Source organism: Mus pahari, chromosome 11, assembly GCF_900095145.1.
Source record: "Mus pahari chromosome 11, PAHARI_EIJ_v1.1, whole genome shotgun sequence".
Taxonomy (NCBI): Eukaryota; Metazoa; Chordata; class Mammalia; order Rodentia; family Muridae; genus Mus; species Mus pahari.
In genome coordinates this window covers 59,525,234-59,550,667 of record NC_034600.1, presented here as the reverse complement: position 1 = coordinate 59,550,667, position 25,434 = coordinate 59,525,234, and the positions used below count along the sequence as shown (strand labels likewise).

The 25,434-nt window shown below is 42.6% G+C and overlaps 1 protein-coding gene across 4 annotated transcripts in view; it reads left to right on the top strand.

The window, feature by feature from the left end:
• Window positions 1–25,434, top strand: part of Cdh6 (cadherin 6) — a 133,786-nt gene that overhangs the window by 56,406 nt on the left and 51,946 nt on the right. For 3 of the 4 annotated variants that reach the window (XM_021208187.2, XM_029544046.1, XM_029544047.1), the window contains exon 2: window positions 18,972–19,330. In XM_021208187.2, coding sequence (XP_021063846.1) covers window positions 19,103–19,330 — 228 coding nt within the window. In that variant the 5' untranslated portion in view covers window positions 18,972–19,102. Of the gene's footprint in view, window positions 1–18,971; window positions 19,331–25,434 lie in introns of those variants that run through there. The other variant, XM_029544048.1, reaches the window with a different exon arrangement.

The following is a 25,434-nucleotide window of genomic DNA, read 5'->3' as shown; positions in this document are numbered from 1 at the left end:
CATCTCCTCTATCTCTCCTCATCTCTCCATCTCCTCTATCTCTTGCCATCCCTCTCACTCGCCTTCCAAAGGTCTCTTCACCACATTCTTATGGGGTTTTGTTTGTTTGCTTGCTTGCTTTGTGACACACTAGTTAATTATAACCAAGACCCTCTATGTAACCACAGGTTTAGAACCATCCCTTGAAGGGATCTCCTGTGTGAACACGAATGCAGGCAATGGCTACTCCTCCTGTGGAATCTATCAGGTGCCAGTAGTTCATCAAGGAAGAGTCGGGTCCCATGAGCTCCTCTCTGATCCATTATTGGCTATTGACTTCTTAGTCTTGTGCAGGCACAAGCAGGCAGCCACAGCTGCCGGGATCATGTGTACAAGGCTGCATCATGCCCTGATAACAGTATTCTGCAGCCTTTATTTCTGTCCTTTACACTTTCCTTTAGTTTCCTCTGATTCTTTCAGGTCTTAAATAATGAACAAAGGGCTAATGTTGGAAGGTTGTAAGACAAGTGAGAGCCCTAATACGACCTGAGGATCCTGTGCTTCCCAAGGCTGCCCACGTGGCCAGCAGTCTCTATGGAAGCCGTACTTCTTGCTCAAATTGAAAGATCACTGAAATTGCTCTCTGGCAGGAAAATTCCAGCCAATTAACATTATATTGAGCCCAAGCCTAAAGAAGGACCCACTTCTTTACACAGAACCCCAGAGAGGGACTGGCCATAGAGGTCAGTGGTCCAAGGTCAAGAAATACAGATGTGATTTCAATGTCAAAGACCACGACTTGGAGTGAAACAGGGTCCTGTTGCTTCAAAGGAGAACAGCAACACTAGAGACAGGAACATTCTCAGCCTTGGCCTCCATAAATACCCCAACGGCAGAGAAAGTGACTGTTCATCATTGAGTCAGAAACTGGTATCTTCATTCAAACATTCACAAAGAATGAGTTGCCTGGAATTCTACCCGGGAAGAGTCTAAATAAACAGATCTGCTAGACTAGACTCTGGAATTGGGGATGATTTTTACAAAGATCCTGACACATACAGCAGAACAGAGGTGAAGCCCTGAGTCCCTTGGCAAGAGGTCCAATTTGAAAAATCTTCTGCACTTTCACAAGGAAACCAATGCACAGCCCCCAAACAGCTCCGTCCCCTTTATATCAGTTCTCTCCAGGTTTTAGCAGAACCTGTCCCTTATCCCAGTTTTCTTCCATTCTGCATACCCACTTGGTTGCTGGGATCTCTTGGACCAACACATGAGCCCAATCCCATGGACAATGACACTCTAGTCTACGGAGGCTGTGCCAAAGAGAATAATCCCCATGCCTCCTCTGACACTTATGAGTTAGGTGCCAACAGCACTCATCCTAGGAGTAGGGCTACCATACTTTGGCTCCTTTCCTGCCTTCATACCAAGAATGCAGCTGGGATGGTAAGAGCAGTGTACATGCAGGCCTGCCAGTTCTGCCTTCAAAGGACTCTCAGTGTCAAAGTGCCAGTCCCATGAAAAGTTGCTGGCACCGGACCAGCAGAACACTCAGCCTAATGACACGGTGAACAGAGGAGCCCCAAGGTGGGCTAGATGGTCCAAGCGAGGCCGGAGAAGGGTCTCTTCAGCCTGCATTTCCTCAGACATCTGTAGTGAAGGCAGGCACTACCAGCAGAAGACCTGTCAGCTGCTTGAGCTGTTGAGCCGGCACCTTGCGGGAACCTCGAGCCTTTCAGATCAACGACTGTCGACTGTTCACAAGGAGAGAGGCCATAGCATCAATCGTGATAGCACCCTCCATGCCACAAGCCACCAACTTCAGAAGGACTAAGGCATCATCCTTCAGTCTCCATCCAGGTCTCCTTTCCTGACATGTAGGGTCAGTGTACAGCACAGGGTGATGGGCAATGATTGAAACTACAAGGAACGCCTACTACTTGGAAACCCAAAGGGGATATTCTGTACTTGATTTCCTGGGCAGAGCTGAGCGTTCTCACGTTCCATCCCATCCCAGGGTGCATGATAGACACCAGACCAGGTGAATCAGGAGGAACCAAAGCATTTTCACAGCAAATATCACTTCCTCACCATAACCATCACTCCCCCCCCCCAGGAAGTCTGGACCACCCCACAGGAACTGGAATTAGGACAAGGCACTGAAAACGTGCGAACAGGGACACATGTGGATTTCTAAACCTTCTGACAAGTTCAGCAGTTAAATGCGAAGGCAAGTAGATGGGTAGGGAATGGGAGATGCGGTAGTTCTTGTCCTGTGAGTTTTTACCGAGAAATTGTCCATAATGCTGCAACCCCTGCTTGTATGATATTCCTACTGAACATGAAACAGAGAAAAGCAGCAGAAATTTAAACAGTGATTCCACAGAGTCATTGAGGCAGGTGTATGAACCACAGTCCTTCCGCAGTGTTAGCATCTTGGCATATTGATGACACAGATACCCATGAAGCGGTCCTATTTATTTATAAGTAAATTCTGCGCCTTTGATTTTTTTAAAATGCATGTGAAAAAAAATCCTGATCGAATCTTTTCATTTTTGGAAATGACACATGTCAGAACTTTATCAAAAATCCCAAGTCAAGCACAAGAAAGATTGGACCTAATTTTCTCAGTCTGAAATAGCTGAAGCTACATTTCTGGAATCTTTAGTAATATCCATCACAAAAGAAAATAATTTGGGGACAAAGCCTGCATTACAGGTCTTTACTGCTGATCCTCTGCATCTTCGTGAATAGTTGCCCATGACCCAAAGCACCAAGCCCTGCACTCCTGGCATTATTTGTGGTTGGCTGTAATTTGATTAATTGAAACATTTTTTTTGCTGTGACTAAAGAAAATGTGAAATGGGAATTTATAACCATGGATACCTGGTTTTTATTTACTGTCACAGGACAGGACTTCTACATCAGTGACAGAGCTGCAGCAGCTTTTAAGTTCACAGTGTCAAGAACACTTGACTTTTTTTTTTTTTTTTTACTGTTCACGTGTATTTATTTATTAGACATATAATACTATATTATAGTTGTATTTTTATGAAGAAAGCAAGACAGTATTGCTCCATACATGTGAATTTCTAAATGTGATAAGAAAGATCTTATTCAAATGTTATTTCCATTTGTGCACTATACTGTATGTCATTACCTTGACATATTTTTTATTAGATATTTTCTTCATTTACATTTCAAATGCTATCCCAAAAGTCCCCTATACCCTCCCCCCGCCCTGCTCCCCAACCCATCCACTCCCACTTCCTGGTCCTGGCATTCCTCTGTACTGGGGCATATGATCTTTGCAAGACCAAGTGCTTCTCCTCCCATTAATGGCCAACTAGGCCATCCTCTGCCTCATATGCAACTAGAGACACAGCTCTGGAGGGTACTGGTTAGTTCACATTTTTGTTCCTCCTATAGGGTTCCTCCTTTAGCTCCTTAGGTACTTTCTCTAGCTCCTTCTTTAGGGACCCTGTGTTCCATCCAATAGATGACTTTGAGCATCCACTTCTGTATTTCCCAGGCACTGGCATAGCCTCATAAGAGAGAGCTATATCAGAGTCCTGTCAGCAAAATCTTTCTGGCATATGCAATAGTGTCTGTGTTTGGTGGTTGTATATGGAATGGATCCCCGGGTGGGGCAGTCTCTGGATGGTCTTTCCTTCCGTCTTAGCTCCTTTAGTTGTCTTTGTAACTGCTTCCATTGGTATTTTGTTCCCCATTCTAAGAAGGAACAAAGTATCCATATTTTGGTCTTCCTTCTTCTTGTGTTTCATGTGTTTTGCAAATTGTATCTTGGGTATTCTAAGTTTCTGGGTTAATACCCGCTTATCAGTGAGTGCATATCAAGTGAGTTCTTTTGTGATTGGGTTACCTCACTCAGGATAATAGCCTCCAGATCAATCCATTTGCCTAAGAATTTCATAAATTCATTGTTTTTAATTGCTGAGTAGTACTCCATTGTGTAAATGTACCACATTTTCTGTATCCATTCTTCTGTTGAGGAACATCTGGGGAACACTTGACTCTTTTTTTTTAAGGCATTTTTTTTATTAGATATTTTCTTCATTTACATTTCAAGTGCTATCCCCAAAGGCCCCTATACACTCCCCCCGCCCTGATCCCCTACCCACCCACTCCCACTTCTTGGCCTTGGCATTCCCCTGTGCTGGGTCATATAAAGTTTGCAAGACCAAGGGGCCTCTCTTACCAATGTTAGCCAACTGGGCCATCTTCTGCTACATATGCAGCTTGAGACACGAGCTCTGGGGGTACTGGTTAGTTCATATTGTTGTTCTACCTATAGGGTTGCAGACCCCTTCAGCTCCTTGGGTACTTTCTCTAGCTCCTCCATTGAGGGCCCTGTGGGAACACCTGACTCTTAAGAGACACTTTCAAAGGTATCTATGGCAGGGGGAGGTGTTCTGTGTCAGGGAAAAAAAAGTGTTTATTTTACAAAAACTTTGTACTGTGTTGTGGGGGGTGGGAAACCTAAAAGCTTCACTGGAGTCCATTAAACAATTACTAACCAAATAATAATTCTGGATGCCCCAAGTGGAACCAAAGCCGAGTTTGACAGTAGCTTACAGGGCTAAATTATATCTTGGCTGAGTTTTCATATTCAGGAAACTCATTTTATAATTTGTAGGTGTGCAAATGTGCTGGCACTCAAGGTTCTTATTTTATACCCAAAGAAAAATACATTAGGAAAGCCTGTTTTCCCCTGGCAGCTGAAATTAATAAAAGCATGAACGTTAGTGGTGGGGTTAGGTCTTGAACCATGCACTTGGGCAGGGCATCATAGGGTTTGGGTTTTATAAGTGAAACATTCACATGAGAAAGTTTTCTGCCCTTTTTGGTTTTTTTTTTTTTTTGAAGGCTACCTTTTGTGAAACTGTGGCCTAAGTAGCCTGCCCCGTGTGCCGTTCTCGGGTAGCTCTTCCCAGGCCGTAATCTCTAAAGCAGTCCCGCGTAATGTTTAGTTGCTGCTTTGTGGCAATGGGCTGAGAGTTTACATACCTTGTACCCTGAACAGCTACAGCCGCCTTCACAATACTGCTATAAACTCAGTGGCTTATAAACAGCAGAAATCTATAACTCAGGGGTCTGGAGGCTAGAAATCCAAGAGTGAACCCCAGCAGGAATGTCTGCTAGTAAGGGCTGTCTTGCTGGTTTACATCCTCTCTCTCTCTCTCTCTCTCTCTCTCTCTCTCTCTCTCTCTCTCTCTCTCTCTCTCTCCCCAGAGGCAGGTTAGGGAGCTGTCTGGGATTTCTTTTATTGGGCACTAACCTCATTCATGAAGGCTCTGACCTCATGACTTAACTAACTCCCAGATCCTCACCTCAAACACCATCACACTGGGGATTAGCTATGAACTTTGCAGAGTCACAAGACATTTAGACTACAGTACTGTTTGTCTATAATACAGGAGAGGCTTAGCAGAAGCTGGCTCTCCTGTCTCAACTGGAACAGAATTTCAAGTCAGTGTTGTTTAGGAAATCCACGTGGGATCTTAACCAAACTGGTAAGTTGTAGAAATGCGGCGATTAGTTTCAGCAACATGAGAACAAATTTTATCAAGCCTGATACAGAAAGTCATTCCAGAAATACTTCTGGGCAAAATTGACATTAGAATACTTTATAATAAAAGAATCATCAAGGTCTCAGGTCTTGACTGATTGTTTGCTGTTTAGAAACAGGAATGCCGGCCATATGTAGGTAAATCTTTCTAATAATGACAGGGAGAATGAATGCAATGTATGCCTTTTTCTGAAATGGTCAAAAATTAGTTTGGAATACTTTTTCTTCCGAGTTTACATAAAGGTTCTAAGATACGGCCAACCCCAGAAAGACTGGTACCCCTGGGTGTTTCAATAACACCCAGTTCCTTATCTCTAGTGGCTTAGAGATAAGCAAAGTGGGAGATCAGTATAAAGCCAAAAGCAAGTAACAGATTAAAACAAAAATAGGGGCTAGCAAGATGGCTCAGCCAGTAACGATGCTGGCTGCCAAGTCCGGGGATCTGAGTTCAGTCCTTGGAACCCACATGATGGAAGGAGAGCATCAACTCCTGAAAGTTGTCCTCTGACCTCTACCCACAAGAGGCCCACTCTCCCACACACCAATAAATATAAATTGAATATTTTTTACATGAAACATTGAAATTAGAAATTTAAAATTTGGTATCACCTAAAGTTTTCTTTCTCTACCTGTATGGTCTTTCTTATTTAAAATTCTTTTCTATAGTTTAAAAGAATCAAAAAGTCATATTCCTGACCTATTCGAGGAAGGAAGGACTGTGCATTCTGACAGGGTTCCTCCCGCTCAGATGAAGGGACCAGGGCTCAGCTGGACAACCATGGGGCAAACAACAGCACTGAGCAATTGCTGAAGACAAGCGCTCTCCCCTGGCCCATGTTGGATTTGGTCGCCCCAGTGTTTGTAATTATACATGTGCACTGTGACAGACAGTTGTTAAATTGGAAACGGAACTCCAGTGACAACTGCAGCAAACCTTGACAAAAGATAAATGTGATTTTTTTTCTCTCTCTCTCTTCCCTTTGTTTTTCTTTCATTTATTTAAGCATGTATTAATTAACTTGTTCTGGCAAGTGTTTAGTAAACATTGAACAGGGGCATTTCTTTAGTGGTATAATTAAAATTCTCTTTTAAAATGTTTTTTTGTGATATTTTATGCACAATTTGACTCAAGTAAACAAGGGTTCTAATTAAAGTTTTCAAATGAAGGCAATCAAAATTGATTCTGCACCCAGTATCCCATTCAAGCATATTGTCTTGCTGTCTAGTACGAGCTTAATTTGATGGTCAGCTAACATCTCCAATTAGTTAAAATGTCTTCACCTTCACAGTCCCCTTCATTTTTTTCTTAACTTCAAGGAGCTCTTTGGATCCTGTACTGCCCCCTTTAAATTGCCATATGTTATATATTAAAATAAATTTCTTCCAAATTATTACACCAAGATATTCTAAGATGCATCTAATTTGGAGAATGAATCGTCCACAAATTATGTTACATAAAACACACTGCAGAAGCCAGGCGTGGTGGCGCATGCCTTTAATCCCAGCACTTGGGAGGCAGAGGCAGGCAGATTTCTGAGTTCGAGGCCAGCCTGGTCTACAAAGTGAGTTCCAGGACAGCCAGGGCTACACAGAGAAACCCAGTCTCGAAAAACCAAAAAAAAAAAAAAAAAAAAAAAAAAACAAAAAACAAAAAACCACTGCAGGCACAAAGCTATCCAGACAGCAGTGACACTTTGACTGTTTCCTCCCCGCACCTCTAAAAATACTGTTGTGCTCTTGGGTTGAGAATAACCTCTGTAGCTTTATGGTATTAACAGACGAGTGTTTGAAGCACATCAAACCATCTAGATGATTATTCTTTCTCTGTGTGTGTGTGCGTGCACCTGTGTGTTAGGAAAGGTATCCTACAAGATGGAAAAGAACTTATTTTTGTCTGGAGAGCATTGATTGACCTGAAGCAAAAGATATTTTTAGGGAACCTTTAAGCTCTCCATCTTTAAATTATTCATATATATATATTTTTTTCCTTTTAGTGATGTTGTGAACAACTCCGAAGGGCAAACCTGTAAATTCAAGAATTATCAATAAATAATAAGTGATTTACCGGCTCTTGGGAACACTATGTTTCTAATGATGTTTTTAATTAGTGGTGGGCGGGGCGGGGTGGAAATGTTACCTCACCTTCACTTTCTTCAGCCCTCTGCTTCCATACCTTGACCTGGCCAGGCAAGGGAGAGGAAGCCCATCTGCTCAAGCAGAACTGTACAATCAGAACCTGCGCTCCAGGGGTACGAACCGTTTCTTCCTTCATTTATTTTAAAAGGCAAAATGAAGGGTAACCTAGGCCCCTTTGGAGCCTGCCCAATTCTGGAGTTTACTTAGAAATCCTACTTGACTTTTACACTAAGCCATCTTTTTCCACTTGACTTTTTTTTTTAAAGTAATGACGAATGTATCTTTTATTTCATCTACTACTCCTTTATTTCCTCATTCCTTTGTGACTTAAAAAGGGAACAAGGGATGTTTTAATCAGCACCTCCACTGAAACCCCAACTTTACTATTCTTGAGTTGAAAGTGAGGAAACGGAAGTTCAGTGTGTTGAGCCCCTTGGTGACGTCTTGTGCCTTGTAAGGATCAGTGAAGGGACACATGTGGGTAAGCTGGGTCTAATATGCTTCTCCTGATGCTAATCTAGCCCCCTAATTTCATACTTGAGAGACAATAGCCTAGAGATGTACAGAAACATGCACAAGGTGAATGAGAGAGAGAGAGAGGTCTTGTAGATATGACTATAACATTGTTGTACAGTGATCTTTACGTTCTATACATCTAACATAATATACATCTTCTCCTGCTGACCATTCAGGAGAACTTGAATCATTTCTGGGCTGTTTAAGGTCATTGTTGTGTGTGTCCAAGTGTCTTGTTTGCACCACGGTGATACCTTCATGCCCTCCAAAGTCCCTATATACTCGTGCTTAGTCCTTAGCCAGATCAGATTAACTCATGTAGAGAGTTCCACATGTATGGCGTGCTTACAGTCTGCATGCGTGCTTTCATGCCTACAGCCACTTATTTTATTCGGTGTTGCTATATTCCAGGCTCTGCTCTCAGCACTAGATCATAAGTCTTTGTGGCTCTCCCAAGGCCAGGCCCTGTCTCTCTCTTTCCATCTCCTCTGCCTGCCTTTGTAGCTACTCTCTGTGCTTCAGTTGTTTCCCTCTCTCTAACGTCAATAACCCAGCCAACAGTATGCTCGCCTCATCATTCAATTTGGTGGGGATTTAAAAAGCTCATGATAAATTTGTGCAAATTTTGTCTGAAATGAAAGTAAATAAAAATCTAGATGCTGTTTCCATAAGCAAAATACAAATAGGATGGTAGATGTCTTGGTTAAGAAGAAATCTGTAGATGACTGCCAGTCACTCACGGTGTATCCTTGGGCACAGATTCCAGATCCTCTAGACCCCTGTTTCTCAACTACAAAACAAGATAAGAGGGCAGCCCCATCTCAGCCGATGGCTATAGAATTTAAATGTCCTATTACTGGCATGGAGCAAATATTTGTTTGCTGTTCTTATTTAGCTTATATGCTTTGTGATGACTATTTTGCCCCCTTGGAGACCCGTGCTGGTGCTATTTTTGAGGGGAGTCATGAAAAAACAATTCTAAGGTCACAGCTATATTAAGCCTGGCCTGTGACTCCCTCATGGGGGTTCAGGGTAAGGCCACTCTCACCCGATGGCTCTGTTAGGGTGTAGCTTCTTTATGGGCTCACTGAATAATCTTGAACAAGCTGCTCTATCTTTCTGACCTTCTATTCCTATTAGCTACTTACAGGATTATCATGATGTACTTGATATGGGTCTAGCATATGGTGGGTCCAGAAACAAGATATACTAATTGATAACCAGAACAGTATGGATGAGCTAGATGACACTGATAAAAATAAAACGATCAATGAAAGATTCGATATTAAGAACTGACAAATTACATCACCAAAGATGATTAATAACAACTCCATTCCCATTGTGCTTTATGCAAGTTTAAGCCTTGAATGTACCACACCCAATCATGTGACCCTCTTTGTAATTTAATAAGGATAGACCTGTCTTAAATTTCTCATATAGACAAAAATACCCTGTCCCCTGCCTGCCCATAGCTACAGCAAATTCTCCCAAGTTGCCCTTTCATTAAGTCTTGAAAGAAAGTACAAACTCATTGAAATCTGGAGGCTACTTATACTAATTGGTTAGTGAGTTTTGACATCTCCCAGTCGTATTTAAGCTGTATTGTCTTAAGTGGCAATGTGTCCAAAAATATATAAAATAATGTCACTGCCAGAGAAACCAAACATAAAAACAGAATAATATGAAACCAAGCCTTTCGTACATTTCTGTAGCCTAAACATATGGTCTGCTTCAGAACCGCTTAAAATTCACACCATGAACAGCTAATTAAAAGTATAAAATACTTTCTCTTTTCCTTTCTTTGCATGAGTAAATCTCTGTAGAAAAAGACAAGGCTCACAGGGCCTGAAGGCCCCTAGGAGCCATGCAAGACACATGAGGGGATGTTGAAAGTGGTTCCATGAAAGGAAGGTGACAAATGACAGTTGGGTGTAAGCTGTGGCAAGGGGACACGATCAGGAGCAGGGCAGTGTGGCAAGTCAGGAAGTCCTGCTGAGGAGGCCAGGTCTACAGATCCGTAAGTAAACGTGAGAGCCACTGAGGTTCAGGTCTGGTCCAGAAATAGGGATCTGCTCATTTTTGAAGGTTAACATGATTTAAAACTTTTCTTTATTTCTTAAATTGATTAAATCTGTTACTTGGTAATTTCACACACCTACAGTGTATTCTGTTTCCTCTCCTCTCCCATCCACCCTTCCCTATGATCTTCCTCCTCTCCACAGGTTCTCTTCTCATACCTTTTTATTTTGTCTCATTGGCCCCATAGATTTTAGCCAGGACCATACATGTGCCCACAGGTCTGGAACCATCCACTGGAGTCTGGTGGGCTACCTTGAAGTATATAAGTTAAGACAACGACTATTCTGTAATCCATCATTTGTTCATTAGAGGCTCACATCAATCCATGACTGGCTGTTCACAGACCCAATCTCTGCAGGCCCAGTGCAAACAGTTGTAGTTGCTGTGAGATCCTTTTTGCAAGAGCTTGGTAATGTCCTAAAGATGGCATTTCACAGTCCTACTTCCTTCAGGCTCATACATACGTTCTGCTTTCTCTTCCATGGTATCACGTGACCCAAAGGGAGGGTGATATAAATGTCCTGCGTAGGGCTAAGCACACGTCTGTTATTTATTCTAAGCATCTTGAGCAACTATGAGCAGCTATATTCACCACCTTTCACTGCAAAGAGAAGCTTCTCTCGTTAAGGATGAGAGTAGATGTGACTATGGGTTTAAACTGCATTTTGATTGCAGTTTGGTACCATCTCAGTGCTGCTAAACAACAGTAATGAATCCAACCCCAGGAATTGTGACCTCTCTAGCCAGAGGATGTTAACTGGGTATACAGTACCAGGTGCGTATGTTGTCCTATTGAGCAGGCCTCAAATCCAATCTGAGAGTAGTTAATGACACCCATAATATTCAAGACCTAATTATATCAGCGGGCATATCTTATACTATGGGTTAGCTTTGTAGTTTGTGTTTATAACTATATAATAACATTGATGCTTGATTTTTTTTATTAGATATTTTCTTTAGTGACATTTCAAATGTCATCCCCTTTCCTTGTTTTCCCTCTAAAAACCCTCTATCTCATCCTCCTTCCCCCTGCTCACCAACCCATCCACTCCTACTTCCCCATCCTGGCATTTTCCTACACTGGGGCATCAAGCCTTTACAGGACCAGGAGCCTCTCCTCCCATTGATGACCAACAAGGCCATCATCTGCTACATATGCAGCTGGAGCCATGGGTCCCTCCATGGTTAGTCCCTCTTTGGTTGGTGGTTTATTCCCTGGGAGCTCTGGGGGTACTGGTTGGTTCAAATTGTTGTTCCTCCTATAGGGCTACAAACCCCTTCAGCTCCTTGGGTCATTTCTCTAGCTCCTCCATTGGGGACCCTGCACTCAGTCCAATAGTTGGCTGAGAACATCCACCTCTGTGTTTGTCAGGTACTGTCAGAGCCTTTCAGGAGACAGCTATATCAGGCTCCTGTCAGCAAGCACTTTTTGACATCCACAATAGTGTCAGGGTTTGGTAACCGTTTATGGGATGGATCCCCAGGCAGGGCAATCTCCAGATGGCCTTTCCTTCCATCTCTGCTTCACACTTTGTTTCTGTATCTCCTCCCATGGGTATTTTGTTCACCCTTCTAAGAAGGATTGAAGACTTTGGTCTTCCTTCTTGAGCTTCATGTGGTCTGTGGATTGTATCCTGGGTATTCCAAGCTTTTGGGTTAATATCCACTTATCAGTGAGTGCATGCCATGTGTGTTCTTTTGTGCCTGGGTCACCTCACGCTGCAAAGGAAGAAGATGCTTGAGTTTTAAAAGACAAAAATAGAAATACTTGAGAGGCAGCGTATGTCCCAAAGATGCCATGCATGTACTCTCTGCTAAGCCATTCTCTGACTTCGAAGTCATGGTAGGCATATGAGTGTAAAATCCAAACCACATATATTCAAACATTTAATTTCTTCTTCACAGGCATCCGAGAGGTAGCTACTAGAATAAAGAAAACTGAAGTCCTCTATTTGTCCAACAATTGTTGGGCAGACAGATATCCAACCCAGATATATGGCATGCAGAGTCTGGTCTTGTTCACATTGCAAGGATGTCTCTAACAATAACATCACGTAGGTGTTTTCCTACATGATACAGAACAAGAAGTGGTCCTTAATTCACATGTGTTTGTGAATCTCAAACCACTTCAGCCCTAACTCCATATAAAAATCCCATGTTATGTGCTGTACCACATTTGATTTTTATCTTCATTAATCTAATGTGTGGGATATGATTTTAGAATGAGGGGAATATTGCTGAAATGGCTTCATCTGGAAAAGCATTCGTTTGCAAACAGCTTGGCATGTTATTCACAAATATAAACATTTATAAAAAAAAAAAAATCGGGCATCATCTGATGTCTGCTGCCATGATGATTCATTGGCACGGGAGAAGTGCTACATGGTGAGAGGTGCCAGGGCTGCTTGACACATTTCAGTGGAGTTCATTACACACATGAAACGGAACCAATTTTACTCAACAGTGACTTTGACATTTATGGGAAAAAAAATGGAATGGGGACTAGAAATGAAGACTTCAAGTGAAATCCCTACCAAATAGTTTGTGATGGCACTACCCTTGTGTCACCATTTCCAGAAGATCCCCCATGTCCAAAAGATGTGTTTAGTCACAGTGCATAGCAACCTATTCAAAAAGTTTGTTCGGTGATTTAAAAAAATAATCTTAACAAACCTAATTGGCTATTAACTCTTTTTTATGGGTCTCTAGGGCATCACAGTTTACTTCGTCCCCGTATGTGTTCTGCTTCTTTAACTGGCTAGATTTTAATGTACTGAACAACATCCCCATGGCCCTCAGAGTAGGACTCGAGAACATGGTCAGAGGAAGCAGAAAGAGTCAAAGGGCTAGCATGGGAAGAGATATTTAGCAAAAGCCTTCTGGATGTGACAAAGCAGCTAGGCACATGCACCCGCTGCAGCTGTGGCCATCTGTATAAGACCCACCCAAGTCTGGCCCTGTCCCCACCTCACTTATGAACAGCAGAGGGCCCATGAGGTCCCTCCCCAACCTAAAGGGCTATGAACAGCTAAACGCTGTTGGAGGAGGCCATGTCACTTATTCAGTGGCATGGCCACCGATCGTTGCCCTTGCTCCGATAAATAACCTTCCACCCGCACCCAAGCAAGAAACTCCCAATTCATCCTAGTGGACCACACAGGAAGAATTTTAAAAGGAGATGAATTTCAACAGGAGAGGGAGAGGGATGGGCCGAGAATGAGGGAGAAAACACAACTAAAATTCATTATACTAATGTATGAAACTGCCTAACAATCATTTTTTAAAAAAACATCATATTCATGTTCGGGGTGCAGTGGGGTCAGGAGTAAAGCTAAGTAGCTATAAACTTCTAGCTGCTTTCCTCTTCATTAATTATAAAATGGAGAAGGAAGGTACTAAAAATTAATAAGGGACTGATGGGACAGAGGCTAAAAAGCTATACTTATGGGTTAGATGACTTAGTGTAGATGACACTTAGAGCAATTGTTTCTGTGGATAACCTCAAGCAAAATATTATGCTATTATATAGATGCATATTTTCAACATCACTTACCTAAAGAAATCATTTCATAATTTTTTTAAACTCTCTTACTATGGTCAGTGGTGGAAGCAGATTAACATTACCGAGTTTTTTGTAGTGCTTTCAATACCAAACTAAAGACCCCACAAACAAAACAACGGCTTTGTAGACTAGGTAGAATGTAGCATCACTGCCTGATTAGAGTTAATCAAGAACACTAGGGGAAATGTATGCTGAACTTTAAAGCATTAGTGTAATTATATCTTTCAATATATCTAATACTGTTTGTCTGTAAATAGTGTAATAGAATCATCATCAAAACCAGCTAATACAGTTGAGTCACTCAAACTGTCAGCAAACAGAAGTCGCCAGAGAAGCAATTCAATCAATGGAGACCTTTTCTAATTAGCATATTAATGATTTGTGAGTGAAAGGTGATTTCCAAAGTGCTCTAGGGAACTTGAAGACCTTGTAATTCTTCTCCTCGATCCACGTAACCAATGAAACACTTTTATATTATTAAAGTTTGACAGTTAAAGGGAAAGAAAGGCTATGCTAATCAATGGAAAACATCAACTCAGCTTTTGGATTGATCATTACATGTTGGAAATTGGTAGAACTTGAATTGATGTGTCCAACTTTCTAAATGGCAAAGTGTGAGTAAAACCTGGGCTTGACTAAGAATTCTTATGAAGATTAAAGTCTATACCATCTTCTATGCAAATACAATCTCCACATATACAGTTACTAAAGTTATGGGGGATGGGGGCCTGCCCCTTTATACATAAAGACCTCAATTAGATTTTTGCGTATCACTAAAATAAAGCTTCTACAGGACTCGGAACTGTTTGTCTGGGTTAAGCGCTGTCACAAACCATCTTTCAGAGCTTACAACTGCCTTTAAGAAACATCAAGTTTGCTGCCAAAGGAAAACTCGGAAATCTTCTTAAACTACCATTAGACTGTAATTAGACAGTTCAATTTGAGTTTTTATAGAGTTGTTTGTGAGTCTAACAGTTAGACACATAACTGATTTGCTCTTGATGCCAACAGGCATAAAAGAAGGGGTGGGGGGAGGGACGCAAGGGAGGGCTCTCCCCCTCCCACTATCTTCAGGCTCTTGGACCCCACACCTGCTATTTTAAAATCCGGTATGTGTGTGCGCGCGGCCTCAGCTCTCTGTCCTGCCAGCTGACTTGGGGAGCCTACAGTGTGAGCCTCACCTCCATTAGTGCTTGCCACAGGCACCTCTGCACCTCTCCAAGCTCCACTGCTCAGGAATGCCAGACCTCCCCATTCCTCAAAGTTCTGATGGTCTTCAGCACTTCCTCAGCCCCTGACCTTCAACACCTTGAACCCTGGGGAAGAGGCTGCTGTTGTTACTGTTGTTGTGCCTTACAGACGTGTGCTTGGAGTGTGTTGGTTTTTTTCCCCCACTCCGTAATGTTGGATGAAGCAAAATCTAAAATATAAATAATATTTATTCTAGCTACATAAAATTCTTATCTAACACTACAGGAGAATTGTCTCAGCACACTAACTGCCAAAGCCATTAGTACAAAGCTAAAACGACTAAGTTGAAGCTGGCATTATTATTATTATTATTATTATTATTTTTTACACCTGAATAAAGTAAAGATGTAGTCTTTATCTCACCATTGTAAGATGGAGGGGAAGAAAATCACACAGGTTCTGTGAATGCTTGGCTCTTCGAATGTGCTTTGGCTTTTTGTCTCTGTCCCTGACCTTGGTGTGAGCAGTGGTCACAGAGATTGGGGTTTGCCTTCTCTAGTCCTGTCAGAGCTTAGATGAAGATCCACACAAAGGTGAGCAATTAGCCAATGAATCCACCCTGCGTCTAAAGTCTTCCTATTCTTGAAAGAACTCTGACTCAGGTTAGAGGCCCTTTCCTGACCATCGTCAGACCCACCCAGTGTGCTATATTTGGATCTGTGATTGCTCCTCAAATACTAATAACGAGAATACTAATATCTAGTACTTACTTAGCAATACACTTTTAAGTGTCAGGCACCACTTTCAGTTCTTTGCATGAGACGCCCCTCTCTGAGGTAGATACTAAAATAACCACACCAACAAAAGAAACACCGAGGTCAAATGGAATCAGGTAGCTTTCTCCAAATTCATAGAGACTGCCGAGAAATACACCCTTCTAAAACATTAGCGTCAAATATGTGCAGATCGATGTCATTCTGTTTTACAGATTGAGGCTTTTTTTTTTTTTTTCAATTAGGTCTCAGCCTGTCAGATTGATACAGGAACTGGGTTGTAGCTAAACTAACGTTACAGTGAACATTGGAAACTCTGCTTAAATTTGCATCGCTTTAAAAGCTCATTACCAACTAAGAAGAAAAAAAATGAAATACTTGACATTTTGGTATCTGTGGTATTAAAAAAGAACTAATATTTAATATTCAAGTGGTAACAGCTTGTAGAGTTTGCATACAACGCCCACAGGGATCGATTCTTCTTTAAAATGGCCTTTAGGAGACAGGCTTTTCAGCAGCTGACACCGCCATTCTCCACATCCCTCTCTCCTGCCAGCACCATGGGGCCCACACAGAGCAGAGCAGCAGACGTGTAATTCTTCACTGCAGGATTTGTCTCTGCAAATAATGGTGAATGTGGGAAATTAGGGGAAATGTAATTTTCACTGAATCAACCTCAGTGTAATCTCTATTTCTAAAAATGACTAAGTGTCGCTGGAGAGCTTTCTCCACATGCGCGCTGGGCCCCTCACTGCTCCAACCCACAGGAGAAGAAAGAATCGGCCCACACGGGTACTGGGCCGAGGACCCACAAGTGTGCTGTTGCCTGGCATTTTTCTAACCTGACTAACAAGTAACAGTTCAAGTTCAGTCCCCGCAGGACCTCCTGCTTCCTTCCCCAGCCTGCTGTCAGGAAGATGCATAAGAATTGAATCAAGGTTTGAAAATGCTGAATATGATGGAATAGTTCACCTCCCTATAGAATGCTTTCAGTAGCATGTTAAATGTCTATAATTACTCACTGGTGGGGTTAAAGAAAACCAAACAGTTAAAAACCCTTGTTGTCTGGGCATGTGTGTAAAAACCCTTGTTGTCTGGGCATGTGTGTAAAAACCCTTGTTGTCTGGGCATGTGTGTGATAGAATGATAGGAATCGAGTGGGTCTGATCTGTCTTTTATGATTCAGAGAAACAAAAATACCGAACAGGGTACCTAAGGCATGTGTATCCCTATGGCTTAAGGAGGATGTTCTGGTCCGGTTCACGTGGTGTTCTCATGCCAAAGCTCTTGTGCTTACGGGTGCACTATTCAAGAACATATTCAAATAGCATGATCAATATGTCATTTGTTAGATCCACTGTATTCTTTTTTTTTTTTTTTTCTGGGAAACTTAGGCCAGATGTGGTGGAACAGGACTGTAATGCCAGTGCTCTTTGGAATCTGAGAGTGCAGGGGAAAAGTATAGGAAGGCAATATGGCATTACGGCCTTAATTGTGTAAGCCATGGAATCAAATGGCCATCTTTACCAAGAGTCTGACCCAGGGATTTAAAAAAAAAAAAAAAAGGTTGGTTTCTTGAAAATTAATATTTGCCATAAAAATAATTACTCATATTGTTTAATCGCTGACTTTTCTGAAAAATCAATCAGTAATCCTCACTGTGATACTGGGGTCTGCTTAATGCATTTGTAAAAATCAGAAACTATTTGACCAATCTGAATGTCGATGACACAAGTGAAATTTAGAGATACAAGTCAGGGATTTCCTAGGGAAATTGGAATACCACTTATTTATTGAAATACCGCTTATTTAACTCTTACATGTTTATTCCCCATGATCAAGAAGATGATCTATCCCTTTGGTTTCTAATGAGTGCATTCGCTAAGTAGATCACAAACAGAAGTAAACTGATACGTAGAAAGCACCTGATAGGTAGTCACAACAGAAAGGGGGGAAAAGTGTCATGGAATCAGGAACTCCCAACCTCAGCTCCAGTCCCCAACTGAGCTTGCCACAGACAAGCTTCTCCTGGCTGAACTTCCAACTTCCTGTTTCCACAGGAGACATTTTTCCTGGCATGGGACAGACCATAGTCACCTCATGTGGAAAGCAGGCATACCTTTTAGCTACTCTCTAGGGCACAATGCTTTTATTCTTGGCCTGCTTTCCAGTATCTTCCTTCCTGTCAGAGTTCAGGAGCCCACCCATCCCCAGACAAGGGATCTTGGGTGACAATCTGAGACAAGTGGCTTTCTAGAGCCAGTTTCTCAGTGAATTGACGCAGTGCATGACAAGTGACCAACATGAAGTACATTGCAAGCTTCTTAAATATAAATGTGTGTGTGTGTGTGTGTGTGTGTGTGTGTGTGTGTATGTGTGTGTGTATGCATATATATAATATATAAGTGTAAATAGTTCTCATGGAGGGGTGTGATCAAAGTTTGCAGAGTTTGGATTAAAGACAAGCCTACTATCACCACTGTTATACACACACACACACACACACACACACCACTTCAGAAACTTCCCTCCACAAATCTTCATTTGGAAGAGAAGGCGTACAGTGTTTTCCAACCTTATTTGACCCAGCTGATCCATCATCGCACATCTCCTCAGCCAAGAGTCTGCAGAACAAGTTCTGCCTCGCCTCCTGCCTGGTGCATCCCAGGTGCTCAGAATCTCCCAGTGAAATTTCAAAACGATCCCCTCGCAATTGAATTTAAATTGTCTATGGTATTCTTTGCCTTGGACTTGTTCATGGAAATATAAATATGCAAATGGAATCAGAAACACAAACTTGTTTCCTCTAACCAGATCTCGGCCCACATATTCCAAAGCAAACGAGTAGTGAAATTATCCATCCTGGCACGTTGAACTCTAGCGGAGCTATTACTTAATGTCGGATTTGCAAGAGATATAAAAGGAAAACCAGAAAGAGCAGTTCCCGCTGGGTACGCGCCTCCCATTCTGCGCATCCCCTTCTGGGTACCTAAAAGACGATTGTCCTCATTTCAAACTTGATAGCCAACTTTTTTTTGTTGTTATTTTGCCATTCAAGTTTCTACATTGTTGCTCCTGCCTATTTGCTCTAACGCTGAATTTTAAGCATCTCTAAAAGTGCTCTGTATGTTATTATTCTTTCCAGATACCCTCTGAAAGCCAAGTCAAGAACACTAAGGAAGAGAGGAGGCATGAGCCTGGAACTGGTGCAGTGAAAGAGGCGTGTTAAGGAAAGGGGAGCTCACTACCCACTCTACTGCCTGCCTTGCCATCATCATGAGGACTTACCGGTACTTCCTGCTGCTCTTTTGGGTCGGCCAGCCCTACCCCACTTTCTCAAACCCGTTATCTAAAAGGACCGGTGGCTTCCCAGCAAAGAGGAAGGCCCTGGAGCTCTCTGCCAACAGCAGGAGTGAGCTGAGCCGTTCGAAAAGGAGTTGGATGTGGAATCAGTTCTTCCTCCTGGAGGAATACACAGGATCCGATTATCAGTACGTGGGCAAGGTAGGTCTCCTTTGGGTGTTTCAACAGTCTAGGCTTAAAAGCCTGAAGAAGTTACGGCTAAGAAATAGACAGGGAGAATGTGAACTATTCCCCAGTACAGTATGAATTGTTGCTTATCTGGTGAGACTTTTTTTTTTCCTCCTCGCTTGAGTAGTTGCGGGATGAAAGTGTAGCAAGAAGCTGAGAAATGTTTGCAATGTAACAGAGAGAGAATGCTCTGGTGGAAAAACGAACCGCCCACAACCATCCATGGAGGATTATCATAAATCCTTTCATTTATTTTTTTTTTTTTACTTTAGCTGGAAAAATGGGGTCCAGCCAGCCTGTAAAGTGGGGTTTATTAAAAATAGAACGACTGTGCTGTGAGGGGAGCAAGCCCTTTTCTCACTTTGAAAGCAAACATCCCGAGCCTGAGTCACATTAACTATTTCTCTGCTTCTCTTCTCCCTGCACCCTTGGCTCTCAGAGCAAACAACGCCTTTTCTTGGCAAAACTCAGCCCCGGAGGTTAAATGGAGTCTTTGCTGTTGCTGCAAGTGGTAGTGGCTAGCTAGTCTTATCCTAGATAATTGGCAAGAAGCAAGCATTTTAAATTCTTAGGATTTAACGGCAGCAAGGTTGATGAAAGATTCATGTTACACAAAGGTGCTGTTTCTAGATAGCATCTGGACCATTTTATTGACTAGAAAGTAGAGCGTGAGGCGTTCGTTCATCCTTCATCTGTCATGACGAATGTCACCTAATTGTATCATCAGCTACTGGGCTGAAGAAAAAAATTGACCTGGGCCATAATATACAAGACAAACCAGGGGTTCCTGTTTATAGCTTGTAGAGTCTGTATTTCATTAAATGGTGTGGATAAGAAAAATAATTTTCACACGTCTCTTAAATTGAGAATGAACATAAAAAAGATAGATAACAAAATGCCTCTTCCTATGATTGATTTTAAAATACCTTCATCAGGAGATCAGTCAAATAGAATAAATTTTGCAGACTCCTAAGGCTGCATGTTCACATTTCAATCTGTGATCAAATATCCCTGAGTAACTCTGTGCAAACATTCTCCTTACGTATTTACCACTATAAATGAAGGAGGTTTAGGTTGAGATAGCCAGGCAATGTTCCAGGGAGGTGAATTATTAATGTGGAATAAAGTAAAAGAGGAAATATCCAGAGATCTGGGGACATGACACTAATGCCCAAGGATCTTGTAACCAACTTGCTTTGCAACTCACACCCGGCAGCACCAGTAGAACACAGGCTTCCCTTGCCTGTACTTCACTTCCTCTGTGCAACTTGACGCCACAGTGTTAATGAAGTAATAGGTTTTTTTCTTTTAATCTTTAAAGCACTTTTACAATGCAAATAGCATTATTACCATGGAAGATTAAGCTTTAAAAAGCTCTTTGTCAAAATGATTGAAACCCCCTCCCCCGCTTCTTTTTCCTTCCTAAATTGTGATACGTTTAATGTCAATAATACCACAGATTCTTGACGTCCAGGATTCAGCTTAACACTTATAGCTATGATAGGGAAAGTAGCCATGGGGATAAGTTGCAAGCTATGTAGAGGTCCAAAACTGCCTCCCTGAACTCCCTGCCAGTTGCCAGGACCCTGGATTGGTTAAGGAACCTTCCAGGCTTTGGTTTCTCCAGGTGGGAAGTGGAGCCTCAACCTCCTGCAGGAGTCCCGGGGAAGCAGTCACACGGAAGCATCAGTGAGATGCGGCACCATTGGCCAATCGCGGCACCATGGGCCAATCCGCTTGACACCTCTAACACTGTTGAAAAACTCATTGTACATGCGCCACCAAGTCTATGCACAATGAAGTGGGATATTGAGCCTTACTACCCTGCAGAAGCAAAACTACGGTCATCAGCAAATCTCAGTGGCTAAAATATATGGCAATTAACGGAGTCAGTCCCCAGCCACGGCTTTCTCCATGCTGATTGGATCAGGACAGTCTTCTGGCGACTCCATACAGTGTACAGTTCCCTTCCTCACCTTTCACAGTCCTCTGCTTTGTCCTGTTGCCCTCCTCCTCCCTAAGGTCAAAATATAACATAACATAAGCAATGTTAGCTGGAGAAAAAATATCGACAGCGAGAACTGGCATTGTCCTCGCCCCGTGCGGGCCACTCTAGGGGACGTGAGTGTCGTTCTCAGACTGTCGAGGCGGCCGTTTCTCAAATCCATCTCTGCAGAAGTGTGATACCAACAGACAACTATTATTCGAATTAAAAGCAGAAGAAAATAAGAAAACAAGTAGAAAAAGATAGAGGAAAGGCTGGGGTGGTGGCTGAGGGGTAGAGTGCTTGCCTAACAGGTCAAGGCCCCAGGTTCAATCTTGCCCACCTTCTAAAACTTTTTTTTTTCAAAAGAAAGAAAAGAGAGGAAAAAAAAAGAGGAGAAGCAGAGTGGACCTTCACTGTGGTGACACGTGTGACAACTTTTAACTTTAACTAACTTGGAAGAGAAGACAGCTGACGATTCAGAAAAATTGTGTCTAGACTAGGGCAAAGGTTCCAAAGTTCTTCAGGGCCACAGGGCTGTTTCTTTGGCTGGCCTTAGGCAGAAAGAAATACCTAATGGTCTCATGTAGTAAACGGTTAGACTAAAATAACCCACTAAGAATTTCTCTTCTAAGAGCTCATAACCCTTTGAAATGATAATACATGTTAATTAGCAAATACTGCTATTTTTATCTCATTCCGAATGTCCGTCTCTTAGATGGCTTTGAACACCTTTTCAAACCATTTGGAGCCCACTCCCCAGCCGCCCTGTCCACCCTGAAGTCCACACTGTAGATGCTTCCCAGCCACTCAGGGGAAACCCAGGCACTGAGTATGACATCATCGAAAGGAGCATAGCGCCACCTTCTGTAAAAATCTGTGAACTGCCTTGAGCTAGGAATGGCAAACTGATGGTCAGATATCAGGCTTGGCTCTGAGGCTCCTGCTAAGCTGCCTGAAGCACCCAGACTACTGCTGTGTAAGCATTGGGAGCCACGGATTTTAGTTAGGTTGGTGTGTGAATCCACACAGAGGCTGTAAGATAACCTTTAGTTGAGTGGTCAGTGCTCCAAGTAGTAATTACTCAAAGCCTAGCACCGTTTTGCCTAAAATTAAAGAAATGGATCTGATCTACACAGGGAAGTACAGAAGCTCTCACAAAGCTAAATCATGGAGCTGAATGAACGAATGGAACTTAAAGGAAAACACTTCACAGATAGACAAGCCGTGTGCTTTTGTTCATGTTGGTCTCTTCAAAGTAAATCTAAGGGAGAGTTGGGGGAGGAAGGAAAACGTGGAGAGTGAAGGGAGCAGGGGTCACACAAGGTCACAAGAGCCAGCAAGGAAAGAGAGCAAGGCTGGGGCAGTCATGAAGGGAGGCATATGATCTGCACTGGGACATGAGGGAGCAGCAGTGGCCCTTGTTGGTCTTGTCCTCACGTTCGTCAGCCTCTTTCACTGTGCTGTGTCCCCGAGGAGATTAGCATAGATAGAAGAACAAGCCAGAGCTGGGGTACACTCATGGGAAAGCTTAAAAACACGGTAGCAGATAGAGATAGCAGGATGCGAAGGAGTGGCCCTAGACGCTATAACAGAGTGAGTTTCAGATAGAAACAAAGATAGGACTACACGTAAGACTGTTGATGGAGGGAGCAATTTTGAGGTGTTTCAGCAAAGTGGCATTCATAAGACCTTGTTGGAAAGGCACACTCTTGGCTCTCAACCTTCCTAATGCTACAACCCCTGTGAACCTGTCATTGGTGACCCACAGCTTGAGGGCCACTGTTCTACCCAGTCCTTACTGAATCTGAATCTTCAGTTCAAGGAGATTCCCCAGGTGAGCAGTTTACAGATTAAAAGTTTTAAAGGTACCTTACCTGGGTCTCACCTCTGTGAAGATTTGGATTTAGTTGGCTTTTAATTAAGTACTGAATCTGACACTGTTGTCAATTTCTAGAACCACAGCCCTAGAGGACATGACTGTCAGTCATGATGGCAAAACCATCAAGTTCAGTGGGTCAGTGACATCCACAAAGAATTATGGGAAAATAAGGGAGTGGGGGCAGCTGGGCTTCAAGGTTCCACAGACCCCCCTAGAGATGGTGATGGTGTCTGAACTCCATCTTCAAGGCAGAGCAAGTGAGTGTTGGCCATCAGTGCAGAGGGAGAATCGCCCAGCACTCCAAGGTAATTGCCTGCAGACACAAGAAGGGCAAAAGTCACAAATCCAAGAGTCCAAACCTTAGAGATTCGACAACCAAGAGAGTAGAAGGAGCACTTGTGACCCAGAAAATCCAAAGCGTGTGGTTCCTGTTAGCCGATGAACAGGGAGTGCTTGCCTTTATTCAGCCTCCACTTGCGTGATATCTGACTTATGTAAAATTAATAGGAAATGGGGAAGAAAGCATTTCTATCTTCCTTCCCAGAAACCCCCAAGACCAGCTTCATGGAATATAACATTTCCCTGTCCATAGCCTGTATCCATTTGCGACTATTTCATACCAGAAGGGAATACAGAGCCATAGACAGAGGCCAGATTTTAAAGATGGGGGTACTCACTAGTCAAAGATGAAGGTTTGGGGATGTTTATCTTAGTTTAGTTCTGCTTTGTTTTGTTTCATTTTTATCTCAGAATTTGGGGCACCCTTCTATAAGAGCCTCACATCATTTTACACAACCCATGGCAAATCTCATCCATTTTATCTTCTGGACTATTCTTTAGCCCCTCCCTCCACACAATGTCCACAAGAGATGAACTTCCAGAAGTATCTGAAGTACGGTTCCTCTTGGTAGCACGCCAGGAGGGCTACATCTATAGAGTTTAGTGTGCTGTTCTGTAGAAGTATTTTCTGTTACCTTTTGGAAAATTAATGACAGTTTTCTGGGTGAAGGGAGGGATGATCAGCTGAGTGCTTTAGTATCGTGAAACTTTAGGTTCTATTTGAGGCATTAATGGTCCTGATAGAGCTGTCTCTTGAGTCTTTAAAATTAATGTCTACACAATTCTAGAAGCCATCCTTCTCCTGGTAATTAGACAGCAATGTTTTAACAACTCATAAAAATAAACGCCCTCAGCCACACACACCTTTAAAATTAAGGATGAGCAATTATTTGTTCCTATAATTATATGGTCCAAATGTAGTCCACATGAAGCGATACTTCACCAATATTTTAGGATGCCAGTACCTGTCATTCCTGTGTTGATGTCGCTTTCAGGGAGAGCGTAAGCTAAAGAGGAAACCTCCTGGCACCGGCTCAATAGGTAACTCAGAGCTTGCTTCAAATAGCAGCAGTGTCATCAGAATGAAGCCAGAGCTGGCGTATTCACAGCATCCCTTTGGCTCTGACTCTGTGCAGCACTTCAAGTATGTTGCTTCACTGGACCCTGATGTGGTTGGTCCCCACCAGATCTCATGCCAAAGTTTGCCAGTGGGATTATATTGAGAGGTGCTGGGGTCTCTACGCATGGTTTGTGTTGTGGCAACTCTAACCTCACAATGGAAGTAATGTAGCTCATGGGAAAGTGAGTTAGCAATCGCAAGCGTAGGTCACCATTTGCCTTCCTCTTCCACACACAGCTACTTGCCATTCTACTCTCTGCTACTTGCCATTCCACTCTCTGCTCCAAGGTGAAACATCATAGGGTCCTCGTCAGAGCCTCACAGAATCTCTGGCAGCCTTTTCTTGATTTCTCCATACCCCAGGAATAGAAGACAAATAACCTTCTTTTCTTTATAAGCTACCCAGTTTTAGGCATTCTGTTATAGCATCTGAAGACAGACTAAGACTGTTGGGTACATAACACAGATGCATTGGTATTATTCATTGTTGTTATTGCTGTTTTATACACAAGTCATCCACGGCTCTAGGAAATCAAGTTTTCAGGTCAGGGTCTCACACTGCTAGCACCCTAGTAGTCAGAATCCACCGCTGGACCACTAAAGTGCTCCATTATCCCTTCCTTCCCGAATGCTCATTACTTCACAGACCTATTTTGAAGTCTAAATGAAAGAGTAAAAATAACTAAAAGGAAAAAGGAGAAAGAGGAGGAAGAAGAGGAGGAGGAGGAGGAAGAGGAGGAGGAGGAGGAGGA